Source organism: Prionailurus viverrinus, chromosome C1 (assembly GCF_022837055.1).
Source record: "Prionailurus viverrinus isolate Anna chromosome C1, UM_Priviv_1.0, whole genome shotgun sequence".
In the NCBI taxonomy this organism is placed as follows: Eukaryota; Metazoa; Chordata; class Mammalia; order Carnivora; family Felidae; genus Prionailurus; species Prionailurus viverrinus.
The window spans coordinates 114,143,138-114,160,481 of NC_062568.1; the positions used below are offsets into that span (position 1 = coordinate 114,143,138).

The following is a 17,344-nucleotide window of genomic DNA, read 5'->3' on the forward strand; positions in this document are numbered from 1 at the left end:
ACATCCATTTAAACAATCACTCAGAGCCTTTCATAAAGGAACAGTTGAAAGCACTGTCCATTATGTTCTCCGATGCCCTTCCATAAAAAAAGCACATGATAAATTCAGTGCCAACAGAAAGTTTGGCTCTCTCTGTTTTCCTTCATCAGAGGTGAACTGCACAATCACATTTCTTCTTGCCCCAACTCTTCAAAACTTCAGAAGCAAATTCAGCACTCAAGTGGAGCTAACTAATGGATCCCAACCACCTTGCGATATCTATTCTTTGATTTGTTTCTCACCCCTTTTGATCTTGGTTTTATTTTTATATCTCCTGCTTTAAATCGGGCTTCATTTTGCAAGCCAACTTAAATCTTTTTTCTCTCCTTCAAAAGTAGGACACAAATCCTAAGTAAAAGAGGCTTTTTCTTACCCTCTACAAAACCATCACAGCCCTCCCGGCTGCTTCAAGTGCTCTTGGACTCACCAGACCCATGCATCTCTGTCTGGTTAACACAATGGAACGTACGAGACGAGAAGACCCCAATCAGCTTCGACTCCCTCCTCTGCTCAGTACACTAACCCCAAGCCATCAGGACAAGAACGGCCCAGCTTTTAAAACTTTATGCTTTACAGTTTCAGGGGTAAAGCAGATTACAAGAGCCCAGAATGTTTCTACATAAGATAATAATACTTGGGGGGGCCCGGTGGCTCAGTCAGTCAGGCGTCTGACTTTGGCTCAGGTCGTGATCTCGTGGTTCGTGAGTTCGAACCCCAGGTCAGGCTCTGTCCTGATAGCTTGGAGCCTGGAGCCCGCTTCGGATTTTGTATCTCCCTCTCTCTCTGCCCCTCCCCTGCTCACATTCTTTCTCTCTCAAAAATAAACATAAAAAAACAAAAAGATGACAATACTTGGAACAGACTTGACTCTGCGACATAATTCTCTGTAAGCCATTCTAAACGTTTCTTTTGAAATAAAAGAAACAAGCACTCACCATTTGGTAGATTCTATTTTCCACACATGTCTGCAGTTATGTTTCCAAGCCTCATGCCCTTTTGGAATATGACCTTGCTCCTCTCTCATTAAGAAATGGGGTCCCAGGGCGCCTGGGTGGCTCAGTCGGTTGAGCATCCGACTTCAGCTCAGGTCATGATCTCACAGTTCATGAGTTCGAGCCCCACGTCGGGCTCTGTGCTGACAGCTCGGAGCCTGGAGCCTGCTTCGGATTCTGTGTCTCCCCCTCTGTCTGCCCCTCCCCTGCTCACACTGTCTCTGTCTCTCAAAAATGAATAAAAATGTTAAAAAAAAAAAAAAGAAAGAAAGAAATGGGGTCTCAGTGTGCCTGGGTGGCTCAGTCAGTCAAGCATCCGACTTTGGCTCAGGTCATGATCTCAGTTCGTAGGTTCGAGCCCTGCACTGGGCTCTGTGCTGACGGCTCAGAGCCTGGAGCCTGCTTCAGATTCTGTGTCTTCCTCTCTCTCTGCCCCTCCCCCGCTCACGTGAGCTCTGTCTCTCAAAAGTGAATAAATGTTGGGGCGCCTGGGTGGCGCAGTCGGTTAAGCGTCCGACTTCAGCCAGGTCACGATCTCGCGGCCCATGAGTTCGAGCCCCGTGTCGGGCTCTGGGCTGATGGCTCAGAGCCTGGAGCCTGCTTCCGATTCTGTGTCTCCCTCTCTCTCTGCCCCTCCCCCGTTCATGCTCTGTCTCTCTCTGTCTCAAAAATAAATAAACGTTGAAAAAAAAATTTAAAAAAATAAATAAATAAATAAATAAAAGTGAATAAATGTTAAAAAAAAATTTATTTTTTTAAAGAAATGAATGCTGGAGAGTCCTTCCCTAAATCCTAACCCTCAAAATCATAACCAAAATAAAAATCCGTGGTTCTCAGATGGGAATAGGGCAGTACCTCACTCATGAGGTTATCGTGGGGATCAAATATTTAATGCACGTAAAGCCCTTAGCTCAGTGCCCGGTGTACAGTAACTGTTTGATAAACGGTAATTATTATTTTTAACGTGTCAAGTAGCAAAACGGAAAGTTCTGTGTAACACCTGTCTAGGGAAGCAACTTTCGCAAGATGCAGTTTTGTGACAACATTCCATAGTCACATAATGTAAAATGACCTACACAAACAGAGTCCTTGGCACGTCGTCTGTCTTCCTATTTTTCTTGGACACCTCTCAGTCACCTCCAACAGCCCCCAAGGTGCATGCGGTAAGGCGTCCACATGCACGCACATACACGTCGTGGATCAAGAGATAATCATAGAGTGTCAGGCCAGGCCCATCCGTCTCTGGGCAGAGTCCAAAGGGGAGGTCCTGGAGAAAGGTCTGCTGCTGTACTCGTGCCCGACTCACCCCTGATAAGTGTCCGGGCAGCTGTAATGGAGTGAGTCACAGGCACGGGGAAGGAGGAGGTTTAAGAGGAAGAAAAAGAACACAGGCGGGGTTTCTACCACTTACACCCCCAGAAAGTTACCCTTCTGCACATATCTCTGTGCATTCTGGAAGCTGAACACGATTGCTTTCCTTGCAATTCTTGTTTTCCTATGCACATGCTTTAATACTCTCCATGTTTATCTATCCATTCGGCCAATGTTGCCCGAGTGCCCACCAAGTGCAGAGCGCCGCACAAGGTGTGGGCGTTCTACAAACCTTCCATCGGTCAGGGTAAAGCACGCTGATGACTTTCCTGACAGTGGTGCCGGCACTCTGCGGGCAAACAGACAGCTGGATCCTTGGGACAAAAATGGAGCCTTTTCCCACCATTTAGTCTCTCTATTTCTTCTCACTCTCTGGAGGACACGGCCACCAACAAATCCTTTCCAGTTAAAAGAGCCCATTCCCTCCCGGAGCAACCCTCCTGCTTTCTGACAGTCCCTGCATCTCCCCCAGGCGACGCCGGGATCAGTGCACCAGCACTTCAGAGAGGCCCTCACACTGGATTGCAGGCGGCGCTTTCTAAAAAAAAAAAAAAAAAAAAAAAAAAGAAAAGAAAAAAAAAAAACCCACCAGAGCTGTGATTCTAAGTTGGAGAGGAGGGGGGACCAGGAGTCGGCGCTGGGATTTGACGCACCATACAATGCACCAAGGATCAGAGCCGGGAGACAAATTCAGCTCCAGAGATGAAAAATCTTCTTTCGGTGCTGACAACATCTGTTTTATTTTGAAGGTTGCTAAGGAGAGTTCTAGCTGGGCCAACATTGCTCCAGTTCAGTACTTCATAGTGAGACTCTCGCACAGGGCTCAGACGGCAGGAATAAAAGCTCGCCAGATAAACCCTGCTCCTTTTACTGTGCAGATATCAAAGAATCACTTTGCTACCAGGGATGATTAACACCCTGCCTGGTCTCGCTCTGAATCGGCCATACCTTCTGCTCACACTCTTATTCCTCGTCCCCTCCCTGCCCCCTCTGTTCCCCACTTGCCGGCTCCCCCTCTCTGCCAATAAATTAGGAAGAAACAGACAGTGAACGTGCCACTGACCCGGGAGACTTTTGACACTGAGACGAGGAAGAGCGAAGTGTGGGATGGGGGTCATGGTGGGAGGGTACTTAGCATCAGACAATGGAGGAAATGATTTCCTGGCCTTTACAGATCTGGTTTACCTACTAACAATCACAGCAGAGCCCAGTGCCTGCATCAGGGCTCAGAACAGCCATGGGATGGCGGAGAGATCAAGCTCAAAACAGAAGAGTCTGACAAGTGGGCCCGTCCCCACCTGTGTAATGGTGCACCCCGATCTCCGCTCGTCCCCGATCCTGCTTAAGCTTCTCTGTAATTAATTATAAGAGAGGAACAAAAATGAGGAAAGTCAGCCCTGGGTGGGGGCAAGCGTGTAGGAGAACAAGGGCCGGGGGAGATGAGAATGGCAAAAAAAGACGAGGGCACGACAATTTCACACACATGCGGAGTTGTTATAAAGTGAGGGTCAAGGTGGTCAACAGGTGAGAACCGCCCTGCTCCTCCAGCGGGGACTGGCAGCCGGTGGGAGGGCCCACCAGAAGAGCCTGGGGAGCAGGAAGACCCCTGCACTGAACTGGCAGCTGCAAATAAAATCATTTGGGGATTCCAGGGCATTCAGCAAAAAAAAAAAAAAAAAAAAAAAAAAATTGCATTCCATTAACTGAAGGAATTCTCTTTCTGCTCTGGGCTTTAGGAAGGCACCAGCTCCTGCCAGTGAGCACCTCAGAGTATAGGAAAAGGAAAGGGAGAATGGCAGTGCTCTCACTCCAACAAAGATCCATTTCAAAGAGCCCTTCGGAGGGGCCGGGCCGACCCTGCAAATCTTGACAACAAAAGGAAACTATATCCTCTCAAATGAGGGTATTGAGACAACCGAGGCCACATTATCCAAACATTGCCCTTGCCTGCCAGATTCTATTTCAGCCTGCTTTGCCCCTCCTTCCCCCCACCTTGGGATCTAGCCAGGCTAAAGTATGCTGGTCCCGATGTAAAGAACGCCAAGATCACGCAAAAGGCACAGTGCTCTAACTCATCCAGATATCCCAGGGAAGGGAGGGAGCCAGCAAGGCTAAGAGCCACCCCGCCCCCCCCCCCCCCACCCCCACCAGGCACTCACCTAGCCAGGTCACATCCACACTGGCTGGGGCAGACCTGGCCTCTGCCACCTTGTGCCAGCTCCTGTTGTGTCCGGGTGCCCAGAGCGCCACGTGGCAGAAATAGTAGCCGGAGTTTTCCTTGCTAACGTCTCGAACCAGTAAATGGTAGGAGCGTGCATCCACGTGACTCAGGGCCACGTGAGGAGAGCTGTGCACCAGGGAATCCCGGTCCAGCCGTGCCAGCACGGGGGCGCCAGGCCAAGCGCCATCAGGCGTCCTGCTGAAGTACCATGTCACCTCAGGTCGGACGTCGTCTGCTCGGTCGGTTGTGATGTTGCAGGTCAGGTCCAACCCCTTTCCTTCAGCCACAGACACATTCCTGGCCACAGCCACTCGCAGAACTTGAAAATGAAAAAAAAAAAAAAAAAAACAAAACCCATCTAGATAAACAGGGTTATGTTTGCCCCTCCCTGCTTTAGATCCTCTTTATTTATTTATTTATTTTTTTAAATGTTTATTTTGAGACCCAGAGTGCATGTGCAAGACAGGTAAGGGCAGAGAGAGGCGGGGAAGAGAGGATCCCAGCCAGACTCTGGCTGATGGCACAGAGTCCGATGTGTGGCCCGAACTCACAAACCACAAGATCATGACCTGAGCCGAAGTCGGATGCTCAACCGGCTGAGCCACCCATGTGCTCCTAGATCCTCCTCTCCTTTTATCTTATTTATGGCATTAAAGTCAGAAGGCTCTGTGCAACTGTAAGTGTGTGAGAAATATTTACTGAATAAGGAACTATAACTCGTTTCTTTTCATTCCACGAAAATACTAACAGCAGCAAACACTGATACACTTACTATGTGCCAGGCACTATTCTGAGTGCCTTGTAAATACTAACCTTCAAAACAACCCTAGGAGGTAAGTACTAGCATTGTCTCCCTTTTACTGACAAGGAAACCGAAGCACAGAGAAGTTAAGTAAGTTGCCCAAGGTCACACAGGCGACCGTTTGAAAAGAAGTCGGAACATCGCAAAACTACAATTATAGTTTCACCATGTGCGTGATAAAACTTGGGTGCTTCTACAGACAGCTCAGTTCTGACTGGCTGACGTAACTAGTTTGGGACTAGGGCCTTGGGGTTAGAGGCTGGCGGGCAGGAGGTAAGGGTGGAAACATCTTCTGGGCACAACAGGAGAAAATCCTAAACAGAAGGACCAGGAAAGTGAAACCAGACAATATGCCTTATGAGTCAAGTCTTCAAAATGCAATGTACTTAGAGCATCATATATTCCGTTAGACACGCCCACCTTAAAGTCAAACATAAAGCATATATTCTGAAACTTTGCAAAACGCCATGACTTTTGAACTCTCCACACCACTGCCTTCTCGCATGAGTGTGGATGATTAAAAGTAGACTATATTTAGATGAAGCATTGAAGTATTTGGTGTCACAGTCTCTAGACAGATCTGGTTTCAGCATTCTCCTGTCAAAGCTTTTTACATGGAAACGTTTTACTTTATTCGAGCGTTGTTTTTTTTTTTTTTTTTTTAAAGAAGTTGAACATCTGTAATCAGAGTAGAAAAACATTCAATTCGTGGTAATGCTCTGGGAACAACTGCTTAAATGAGAAATAGCTAACGTCTCCCAGGGGGTTCAAGTGCAGGCGCAATCCTGGTCTTCCAGCAAGACTGGCTCAGCGTCAGCTATCCTGAGTAAGCTCAGTAACAAAGGCTGGTGCCTAGTTCAGAAATGGCCCAACCCCAAAGCCCAGGCCCTCTGGAGTAGATGGTTTTCACAGGAGTATTTCCAGAGCCTGACAACATTTCCGACAACCATTTCAGGCCACGTTCAAGACCCACCTTGACGAAGATGGAAAATGAAGTGGGTATATTATAAAAGAGAACTGATAAGTCGAATTTTTCACCCTCCAAATTGTGCCTCCTCCTTCACCTCTTGAAAGGGGCCAAAAGTAATTTGAGGGCATCTTTTGAGAGGAGTCAGTATGGAAACTTCTGCTCTGAGCCTGTGCTGTGGTGAACAGCCCCACATATGATGCCTGTGGTCAGAGACCCTGGAATGCTGCTAGCGTCCCTCTGTGTGGCTGGAGGCAGAAGGAGGCTCAGGAGAGAGACACGTGAGGGAAGCAGGGGTAAATACACAGCTGTAGACTGCACATATGGAGAAAACGGATTCTTAGCTTTAGGAATATCGGCAGAAATGGCTCTTCAACTGAATAGTTCACTTTGTAATTTTCTCTCCGCAAGTTGCGAAATAGCTTGTCACATCACTAACCATTGTTGCCGTATGTTCTGGACTGGGGGGGTGGGGTGGGGCGGGGGGGGGGGCTGGTTCACAGCTGGGAGACAGGAAAGTGCAGGCGAAAGAAAAAGGAGAATCATTTCTAAGGACTCGTAATGCAAGGGGATACCTCAGACAAAGCCTGTGGTGGTGAAGCTTTCTCGGGCTGGACAGAACTGAACCCATAAATCAGACACCAAGATGTGCACGAACCAGACCACTCCCAACACGGCGGAGAGGCGGGTATTGCCACATATATTACACAGCCTCACTGTTTAAGTGGCTTTGGGCTGTTTATCATAACAATGCAATAAGAATATTTAAGAAGGTAATTCTGGAGAGTGCAGGTGTTGACAAAAGAGAAAGGCCCCACTCCAGTGTGGTGGCTCTCAACCTGGAGTCCAAGAAGACAGTTTAGAAACTCTGTGACATGGATGGGAAAAAAATCTTGCCTTTGTGCACATGTGTGATCTCTCTCTTGCTCTCAAAAAAAAAAAAAAAAAAAAAAGAGGCCACAGATATTTTCAAATGACGTTGTAATTGTTGCACGTATCTTAAAATATCATTTGCATCCATTGCTACTTGGAAACTACAGTAGTTACTAAGCCTGCCAACTACAGATTATTTAATGAATGAATAAAGCACAATATTACTACATAACAAATTTGTCTGAAAATATTTTGATAACTATTTTAATGTAATTGTTTTCCTTTGTCACCTCAAATATGCATTTTAGAAGTTAAAACATGTTAATTCTGAGAAAGCATCTGTGGACTGTCAAAAGACCGTCAAAGCGACCCATGGCACAAAATGGTTACGAACTCCAGGCTCAGGTGAGAGTCAGAGGCTAGTACATCCAGGCTCAGAGTTTTCAAGTCTTATACTAGCTATTATGGGTTCTGTGGCTTGTTTGAAATAACAAATACCTTTACAGCTGAGATTCCTGCACAAAAAGGTAACGTGTTGCAAAGCTGAAACTCTTAATCCTCTGCCCTGTGAGAAGAGTTGTCTGATTCAAGCTGAATATCCCAGCTTCTTAGGACAGATTCCAGGCAGATCACATCTTCAAAGGAAGGTGACCTGAGTCCATTTAGAAAGTGATTTCTGCGGCCAGTGGAACCAAGACTGACTGCGATGGGTAGCATCCTTCCTCGGCAAGAGCACCTCCCGCCTCACCTCACTAATGGCTGCGGTCACTCAGAACCTGCTTTTTTACCAAACCCAATTCCTGGGCAGTGGTATAAATGGAAAGCAAAATGCTCAGGACCATGCAGTCTGCAGAGGAAAAATACTCCCCGTGTGCACTGTTTCCTGTTTTCCTTCCCGTCTGAGTTACAGAGTGGCCACACATTCACACTTTACACTGAGGAAATGAGTCTGTCTTCCCACCGTACAAAGCAGGGGGCGGCAGCAACAGATGTGAACGTTAGATTCCCAGAAAACCAAGGACAGCCATCCATCCACAGCAAGGACCACATCTTGAGATGGTCTCTTTACGCTGTCTTTGTCAGAGCTGGAGGTTCTACGGTGCCTGGAAACATTCCTCAAACCCCTCTCCATTAATGCCTGTTGGATACTGAGTCAACAACAGCTTGATTTTCTCTTACCTGTCTTTTCATGGCTTTTCCTAAATGTCTCTTGTATTTTCTTACTTCTCCAGTAGGAATAGGAAAGGGTTGGCTTTTTTTTTTTTTTTTTTTTTTTTAAAAGAAACAAAGGCTACTTCACAGATGAGAGGACGCAGAACTTCTTGCATGGAGACCCTAGGGCCAGATGCTTGCTCCTGGGGTGTGTGTCATACATGGAATGAGAAGAGGCCCGGCCCTAGAGAAGTCTCACCTAGCAGGGCACGGCCCATCTGAGGGGACCCAGAGGACCCAAGATGGACGAGAGGTCTGCGCATGAGACAGACACACATCCCCACCAGCTGTGCAGAATGGAGGATTCAGAAATTCAGGGAACACCCGAGCAAGATAAAGCCAAAACACAATAAAGGGAGCAGGGTGGGGACAGCTCAGCCCCAAAGCCCCTCGGAACACCAGGTCGGACCTCACTCTGACACTTAAAGGGACTTAAGCTTTCAGTCAACAAACTGTCTTAGTATCTTCTGCAACCGGCAGCGTCCCCTGAGTATGAATCCAGACGGGAAGCAGCTGTAAAGCCACACTACAGGCACACGGCACAACACCAATGCGCCTTTCCCCAGCTGTCACCACCACCTACTCCCCCATCCCCTCAAAGCCAGGCCGCAGGTGACCTGTCAGCAAAGGACAGGGCTCCCTCCCGCCTGTTTCTTTCCCCGGCACCGGCCAGAACACAGGCCAGGGTGCCAACCGGATAAGTCCCAGGAGCTCACCTGTTGGCTGGATCAGCACGGTGGCCACGTCCACGGCTTTCTCCTGAATCTCCTGCCAGCTGCCCTGCTCTCCGATCCACTCGCTGACCACGCACCTGTAGGAGCCCTGGTCCGCGGCCAGGGCGCGGGCCACAGACAGGCGGTAGCCGTCGGCGCCCACGGTGTCCAGGCGCACGTCTCCCACGCGGTAGCGCTGCTCGTAGCCGGGCCCCGGGCGGAAGCGGCCCTCGTGGGTCAGGGCCAGCACGCTCCGCCGGGCCGTGCCCCGCTGCAGCTCCCACAGCAGCGCCAGGTGCGTGTGCAGCGGCGACGCCGTGGAGGCCGAGCAGCGCAGCTCGAACGGCTCGCCCAGGCGCAGGCTCAGGCCCGGCTCGGGCGGCGCAACGGCACCCACCTGCAGGGCATCGGCCAACACTGCGGGAGGAAGGAGAGGCATCAGTCGCGTCACGCCCGCCGCCCCTGCAGGCACCAGCCCCTTCTAGGGCTTTCTGGCCCCAGGGGGAGCGGCCCTGCGCCCCTGCCCTGTTTAATGCCCACGTGGGAACACTCCCCATTTTAATTTGTGCGTAAGGCAAAAAAAAAAAAAAAAAAGAAAGAAAAAGAAAAAAAAAGGAAAAAAGAAAAAAGGAAAAGAAAAAAAGAAAAAAGAAAAAATAAGAGGCACTAAGAAGACATTCCCCCCCCCCCAGCTGGATGGAAAACACTCCCTTTTGGGAGTTGTGCCCTGGGGATGCGTTTCTGCCACCCTTGAACAAGTTGCTTTACTACCCTGTGCCTCAGTTTCCTCATCTCTAAACAGGGATGACAGCTGGGCCCATCTCAGGGAGTTGAGGGAGTTAAAGGAGTGATAAGGGAAGGTGCCTGGCACTCGGCAAAGCTGGAAGATAACTAGCTGTTACTGTCAAACGCTCCTCTGTTCGGGCACAGGGCTGCAATAGGGAGCCTGAAGAATCTCCTAGCAGATAAATCAGCATGATGGGAAGACGGCAAAAGCATGGCATGAGCTGCCTGTGCCCTGAGGCCCAGGAAATTCCTAAGAATAACTAGGGTGAGCAGAAAGTTTCTGCAGGATAGGAACCCTTTAAGGAAACCTGAAGCCTCAGCTATTTACTCTATTAGGGCCATTTGGGAAAAGGCTGCCTCTTTACAGAGTCTAGAATAAGGGGCCAGAAATCAAGAAAGTGTTGGTGAGTGCATGTTAGGAAGGGAAGTTATAAGTGAGGTAACCAGAAAAGTGGCCTCTACCAGGGGGCAAGGACAATCTCCCAGGCTGGTCTACAAGCTGGATAAAAGAATCCTCAAACACCCCTATTCATGATCTCTTCCGTTTTTCTTGACATTCCACACCGAGAAAGGAATTCAGCGTCCTTAAGACAAAACTACATCTTTAGAAAGACCTATCCTAAAGACCATCTCTACTGCACAACGAATGACCTTCTAGTATATACATCGGTCTGTGAGTCTGGTTCACATGACTCAGTTCCCGTGGCCAGTTATCTGTTAGCACACAGCCACGAAGCCGAGGGCCACACAGACCCTGGACCGTGCCGGGCAGGCACCGAAGGCGCCACCTGGGCAGCCAGCCAGTCTCTTTTGTGACCGTTTATCTATCTCCTTTCCTCACCCAAGGAAAGCCTCTCCTTGCTTCTTCCTTCCAAAGACTGGAGAAGAAACAGGAAACCACTGGGGGAAAAGGGTAGGGGAAATTCTCCGGCTGCCCCCTACTCCTCAACATGAGAATTACAGGGGACATAAGTGTGCATCTGACCTAATAGAGGTAGGGTGTGTGTGTGACTAAAAGCAACACATTATTGAACTGCAATCAAGAATGTCTCATGGGGGGCGCCTGGGTGGCGCAGTTGGTTAAGCGTCCGACTTCAGCCAGGTCACAATTTCGCGGTCCGTGAGTTCGAGCCCCGCGTCGGGCTCTGGGCTGATGGCTCAGAGCCTGGAGCCTGTTTCCGATTCTGTGTCTCCCTCTCTCTCTGCCCCTCCCCTGTTCATTCTCTGTCTCTTTCTGTCCCAAAAATAAAAATAAATGTTGAAAAAAAAATTAAAAAAAAAAAAAGAATGTCTCATGGGACTTTTTTCTAAAAAACCTCTTTAGGATTTTCTGTTAGAATAAGGAAGAGGTGATGGAAGAGGCAGATTTGATGTGTCAATACCTACATAATGCATGTGGCTGTTTTATTCCCTCACGATGGTTGAATGGGGTGGGGGGCGGGGGAACAGCAGCTGCAACATGGCAGGGTTCTGCGCATGATTACAGAGAGAACAGATACTTGGGTCTCCCCCTTTTTTTAGATCATCGTGTACATCTTCTACATGCCCAATCATTACCTACAGTCCCTGCTCTAATATAAATGCTTTACGGCGGGGCGCCTGGGTGGCTCAGTCAGTTCAGCGTCCGACTGGGGCTCAGGTCAGGATCTCACAGTTCATCAATTTGAGCCCCTCATCGGTCTCCCTGCTGTCAGCTGGCTTTGCATCCTCTGTGCCCCTCTCTCTCTGCCCCTCCTCTGCTCGTGCACTCTCGCTCTCTCTCTCTCAAAAATAAACAAACTTAAAAAAATACATAAATAAATACATTTTTGGAACAAGGCAGGGTACGAATAAATGCATAATTAAGTAATAACAATAATAATGTTTCTATTTTGCTGGCCCCAAATGAAAATAGTTTGTTCTTGCTTATTTACTAATTAGCTGAGAGAATTTTAGGCAAGTAATTAACCTATGCTCTTCCACTTCCTCATGTGTAAATTAGGCAAATATCCTGCCTGGTCTTCTTCATTGGGTTCAGAGAATCAAAGGTGGGAATAAATCTAATAGGACTTGGGAAACAGAAAACAAGCAAACAAACCAAACCGCACCCCAAACATTCCAGGTATGTAAGGTATGATTCTCCGCAGAGAGGCCAGTAAGCTAGCGGGGTCCATTGTAAGCTAGCAGTGACCATGTCCTCCTGTCTCTACAGAGAACCCACACAAATTCTAGAGTGGGCACTGAGATCATGAAGGGCACAAGCTTGGAAGCATGTGATAGTCTCATGAGAGTGAACGTTATCATGACCGTCACCTTCTCACTGCAAATCTGCTAATCACCTTGTGCTCGGAGCCTTTAAGGGGAGCACCGTTTCACAGAGGAGAAGTGGAGCCATGTAGCATGCCCACGGCCACACGGCTGTCCAGCCAGTCATTGGAGCGAGTGCGGGCAGCCTGGCCCAGACCTGGGCCCTGCCACCACGCCAGCCAAGGATGGGTCAGAATCACAGTGAAGAGAAAGGACCCTCCCAGGCGACCCCGCCTACCCTCTGCTGTTAAGCAGGTAAGGTGCTTCTTTCTGTCCATTGGACGGAGGGAGCAGAGCCCCAGAGGAGTCTCCTTTCTTGGCAAAGTTACCCCCAGCCGAGTGGCAGCGGAAGGTCTAGCCCCTGACGCGATGCCCCACCCCCCTCCTCCCGAGAGGCTATACCTTTAACCTGCACTATATCCTCATAGTTGCCCTGGACGGTGGCGTCGGTGCTGGGGGTGGAACACTTGTAGTGGCCCTGGTCCGAGGGCTGGACATTCTTGATGTGGAGCTCCACGCCATCGTTGGCGGTCCGCCGCAGCAGGATCTCGCCCCTCTGCAGGCGCTCCCGGTACGGCTGGGCCGGGAAGCCCGCCTCCCAGGTGCTGGCCAGCTCCACGAAGCTGCTGCCCGAAGACGAGAAGCTCCAGTCGAAGTTCTGCTCGCTGGGGCCGTCATAGTCGCTCACGTTGCAGGGGATGACCAGCTCGGTGCCCACCACCCGCACCAGGCTTCCCGAGGGGACTCTCACCACACGCCCTCGACACAGAGCTGCAATGACAAGAGAGGACGGGCAGGCATTGAGTCGTGGAAGGTCATCCCAGGATAAATGGGTCAAAACCCCGTTGGGTGTTCCTGCTCACAGGCTTGTGGCAAAAATGTGACATGTGGCCCGCTGGGAAAAATGAGGCGCTGCCTCGATCTGAGAAGGTTAAGCCCATCCCTAGAACCCCGAGCCAGGAATACAACCCTCAAGTGTGTGCCTCTCACACAACAGTTTCCTAGGATTGGCGGGGAAGAAGACAAGTATTAAAAGTAGGCTAACCGTAAACCTGAATGGCTTCTTCCCTCCCGTTACTATTTAACATACCATTGTCACTCAGCGTGATGCAGAAATATTTTAGGGTTGGTGCGAAAGAAAAGGACACAGCTAATCAAGTATTTACATTTCTGCCCACCCTGGATCAACCCTCATCCCTGGAGACCATTCCCTAGGGCTCCTGAGACCTGATTTACACTGATGGATGCCAATCCCGAAACCCGAGAGCAGCCTGCTGATAAAAAGATTTAACTCCGGTTATCTGACATTGCCTATAAATTAATATTAAAATATGACGACTCCACCAAGTATTAATTTTCTATTTTCTGGCTCATTTCCTTCTCTCTACTCTTCACCCTGATCTAAATTCAGAATGAGGATAGGGAAACACAAAGGGAGACAGCGCCTTGTCTGGCTGGTTGCTGGGCGTTGTTAGGAACGCGGCAGCTTGCCGAGTTCAGAGGACAAAGCCAAGAGTTTACTGGTGTTCCCTGCTCCGAGAGCACATACCTCCCAGGCCTCTGATAGGGCCCGGGGGACCGCACCTATGTGGCCTTTAAGATGTCATCTTTCCCATGAACTTGAGGGTGATTTTGTGGTACATTTATGACCTGTGTACAGCATGTCAATTTGGACCAAATGAACTTGTCTGGCTCCTGCCTGATGTGCCAGTTTTATGAGCAAACTGGTACAGCACTAAGGCAAAGGGGAAGCCATGGGCTCTGATATCCAGGAGGTCTAAGTTTGGGTATTCATATACCTTGTACTAGGATGAATGCACATTCACTAGATTTCTCGAAATTAACTCTTTTTCTTCAGTATTAACGTCAGGCATGGCTAGGTCAAAAGGAACTCACTCAAAAATCACAAGAATTAAAAAAAAAATACTCCTTGTTTTAAAAAAAAACTGAACAAAATCAACACTATACTAACAATTATAATGGAAAGACAAGAGGGGCACCTGGGTGGCTCAGTTAGGCGTCCGACTTCGGCTCAGGTCATGACCTCATGGTTTGTGAGTTCGAGCCCCGCCATCAGGCTCTGTGCAGACAGCTCGGAGCCTGGAACCTGCTTCAGATTCTGTCTGTCTCTGTCTCTCTCCCTCTGCCCCTCCCCCTCTTGCACTCTTTCTCTCTCAAAACTAAATAAACATGAAAAAAAATTTTTTAAAAAGCAAGTATGAAGTGATTAGAAGGACTGGAAAGAGCTCATGCCCAATACAAAGAAATTAGATTTTTATAAGGGAATCAGTTATGTCTTATACAGAAATCACATACAAAATTGAGTAATTTCCCTAGTTGTAAGAACAACTACCACACCAGATTTGCCCTCAAATACACTCTGATAGGAGTATACACTCTGAAGGAAACCGAAGAGACTGAACTCTCTTAGCTCTGGCTGCCTCAACTATAAAATGGGGAAAGAAGGATTTACTGAATTTGTGAAACGGAAAATGCCTGGCTGAGAGTCTGCCGTGTTATAAGAGCTCAATAAAATGGGAACTTCTGTTATGTATTTTCAATTTTGTATTTCTATCATTTGTTAAGGGTTCAATTACGATCCCCCCCCCCCCAACAATACCCCTATGGTGAAGACCAAGCCCACAGTATCTCAGCGGGTGACCATACTTGGGAATGGGGTCACCGCAGAGGTTATCAGTTGTTATTAGACATCATCGGTTGAGGTCATACGAGAACAGAGCAGGACCCTAACCCTATGACTAGTATCCTTAAAGAGAGGGAAGCCTCTCTTTATGCACAGACGTGTATAAAGGGAAGACACCACGTGAAAATGAGGGCAGAGATGGGAGGTGAGGTGTTTACAAGCCAAGGAACACCAAAGGTTGCCCACAAACCACCGGACGCGGGCGGGGAGGCCTGGAGAAGACTCTCCCTCATCCTCCGAAGGAATCGACCCCGCTGGCATGCGGTCTGCTAGTCTCCAGAGCTGTGAGAGAGCACCTGTCTGCTGTTGAAGCCCCCAGGTAGTGGTTCTTTGTTACAGCAGCCCGAGCAGACAGATACACCATTGTTGCTTGCTCTCCAATGATTCACTTCATGGTTTTCAAAGTCTGAGTTGCCATTCGGTGGTTGTGAAATGAATTTGTAGTGGTTGTGACCAGCATGTGTGTGCGTGTCTTAATACAACGCAACAGAAGAGGAAATATTAGAGTCCACTGCATTTAGTACGGAATAAATACTGTTGCATTCAATGTTCAGTACACAAAGGTGTGTGTGTAGCAGATGATGGTGAAAATTATATATCTTAATTTGTATTGGGGTAAAAAAAAAGAAAAACAAGTTGAACACTTTTTAAAACCCATCTCCTATTTTCTGCACCCATTACCATTTCCTTGAAGGGGGTGAAAGGAAGCATCCCTACAACAGAAATAGTGATAAGGTTAGTGTGTGCTCTATGCAGGGGGGTGTCTGTCAGCCTAGCGGGAGGCAGCTCTGGACTGCTGCCCAGTTCAAAGAAAAGATGCCGCACCCTAAAACACTCTCCTTAAAAATAGAGTTATTGGTGCTAATAACTCAGAACTGCGGGTCACGTGTCTTCCTGCAGACAACAGGACCGCCATATTGTTACGGAACAGCACTCAAACATGCTGCTGCTTTCTTCCTAGGACAACCCGGTGCCTACAGGATGTGGCCCATGACCTCACATCTACTGCTTCTGCCAAACACACAGCATATAGCCTTCCTGCTGCCCAGCATTCCTCAAGTGCTCCTCAGATTGGGCTGACTCTGGTGGAAACCGGGTCAATCAGAATCATTCTGGCTCGCTTTTGTGGAAGCCAATCAGAAACTTTCAGTTCCCTTGGAATCAGGGTACTATAGAGATGATTTTCAAAAAGAAAGAGTCCAATGGGAGGTGGGATGGAGGGGAAAGTGGGTGATGGGCATTGAGGAGGGCACCTGTTAGGATGAGCACTGGGTGTTGTATGGAAACCAATTTGACAATAAATTTCATATTAAAAAAAAAAAAAGAAAGAAAGAAAGCTTCCAAGATGGTTGTGTAGGAAGATCCTGAACTCACTTCCTCCCAAGGACACATGCAATCTACAGCTATGTAGGGATCACTTCCCTTTGAAAAAGATCTGAAAACTAGATGAACTGTGTCCACACAACAGAAGACAAAAGGATTACACTGAGATGGGTGGGAGAATTAGGAACACTGTCACACCAAAACAACCACCCCCCCACTGCAGGAACATCTCGCCAGATAGGCATTTCTCCTGGAGGAGCAAGGGGTCAGGGCCCCACATCAGACACTCCAACCCTTGGGATCCATGTTGGAGACACGAGCACCCCAAAACATCTGGCTTAGAATCCAACAGGGCTGACATCCAAAGAACCTACGGTGCCATGGGAAATGGAGATTCTTCTTTTAAAGGGATCACCTGCTTAGGGATGCCTGGGTGGCTCAGTCAGGTAAGCGTCAGACTTCAGCTCAGGTCATGATCTTGCAGTCTGTGGGTTCGGGCCCCGCGTCGGGCTCTGTGCTGACACTCAGAGCCTGGAGCCTGCTTCGGATTCTGTGTCTCCCTTTCTCTCTGCCCAACCCCCCCCACTCCCACCCCAGCTCGTGCTCTGTCTCTCAAAAATAAACAAACACTAAAAAAAAATTTAAGGGGCACCTGGGTGGTGCAGTCGGTTAAGTGTCTGACTTCAGCCAGGTCACGATCTTGCGGTCCGTGAGTTCGAGCCCCGCGTCGGGCTCTGGACTGATGGCTCAGAGCCTGGAGCCTGTTTCCGATTCTGTGTTTCCCTCTCTCTCTGCCCCTCCCCCGTTCATGCTCTGTCTCTTTCTGTCCCAAAAATAAAAATAAACGTTGAAAAAAAAAAATTTAAGGGATTACCTGCAGTCTCACTTGCCCCAGAATCCAGTGAAAAAGCACCCATTCCAAAAGCACCCAGACTGTATGTGAAGGAGATTCATTTGCTGGTCTGGGGCATCTGCTGGAAAGACAGCTGGCGCTCTCTCCAGAGATGGGGGCACTGGCAGAGACCATTTGTAGCTCTCTACCTACCCTGCTGGTG

At 48.7% G+C, this 17,344-nt stretch overlaps 1 protein-coding gene across 1 annotated transcript in view; it reads right to left on the minus strand.

Moving 5' to 3' along the window:
- The window catches only part of PTGFRN (prostaglandin F2 receptor inhibitor), an 87,570-nt gene that overhangs the window by 32,211 nt on the left and 38,015 nt on the right, over positions 1–17,344 (minus strand). The window contains exons 2-4 of the mRNA XM_047870772.1: positions 12,665–13,033; positions 9,194–9,607; positions 4,562–4,942 (exon numbers count right to left, since the gene is read on the minus strand). Of these exons, the coding sequence (XP_047726728.1) occupies positions 4,562–4,942; positions 9,194–9,607; positions 12,665–13,033 (1,164 nt within the window). The remainder of the gene's footprint in view (positions 1–4,561; positions 4,943–9,193; positions 9,608–12,664; positions 13,034–17,344) is intronic.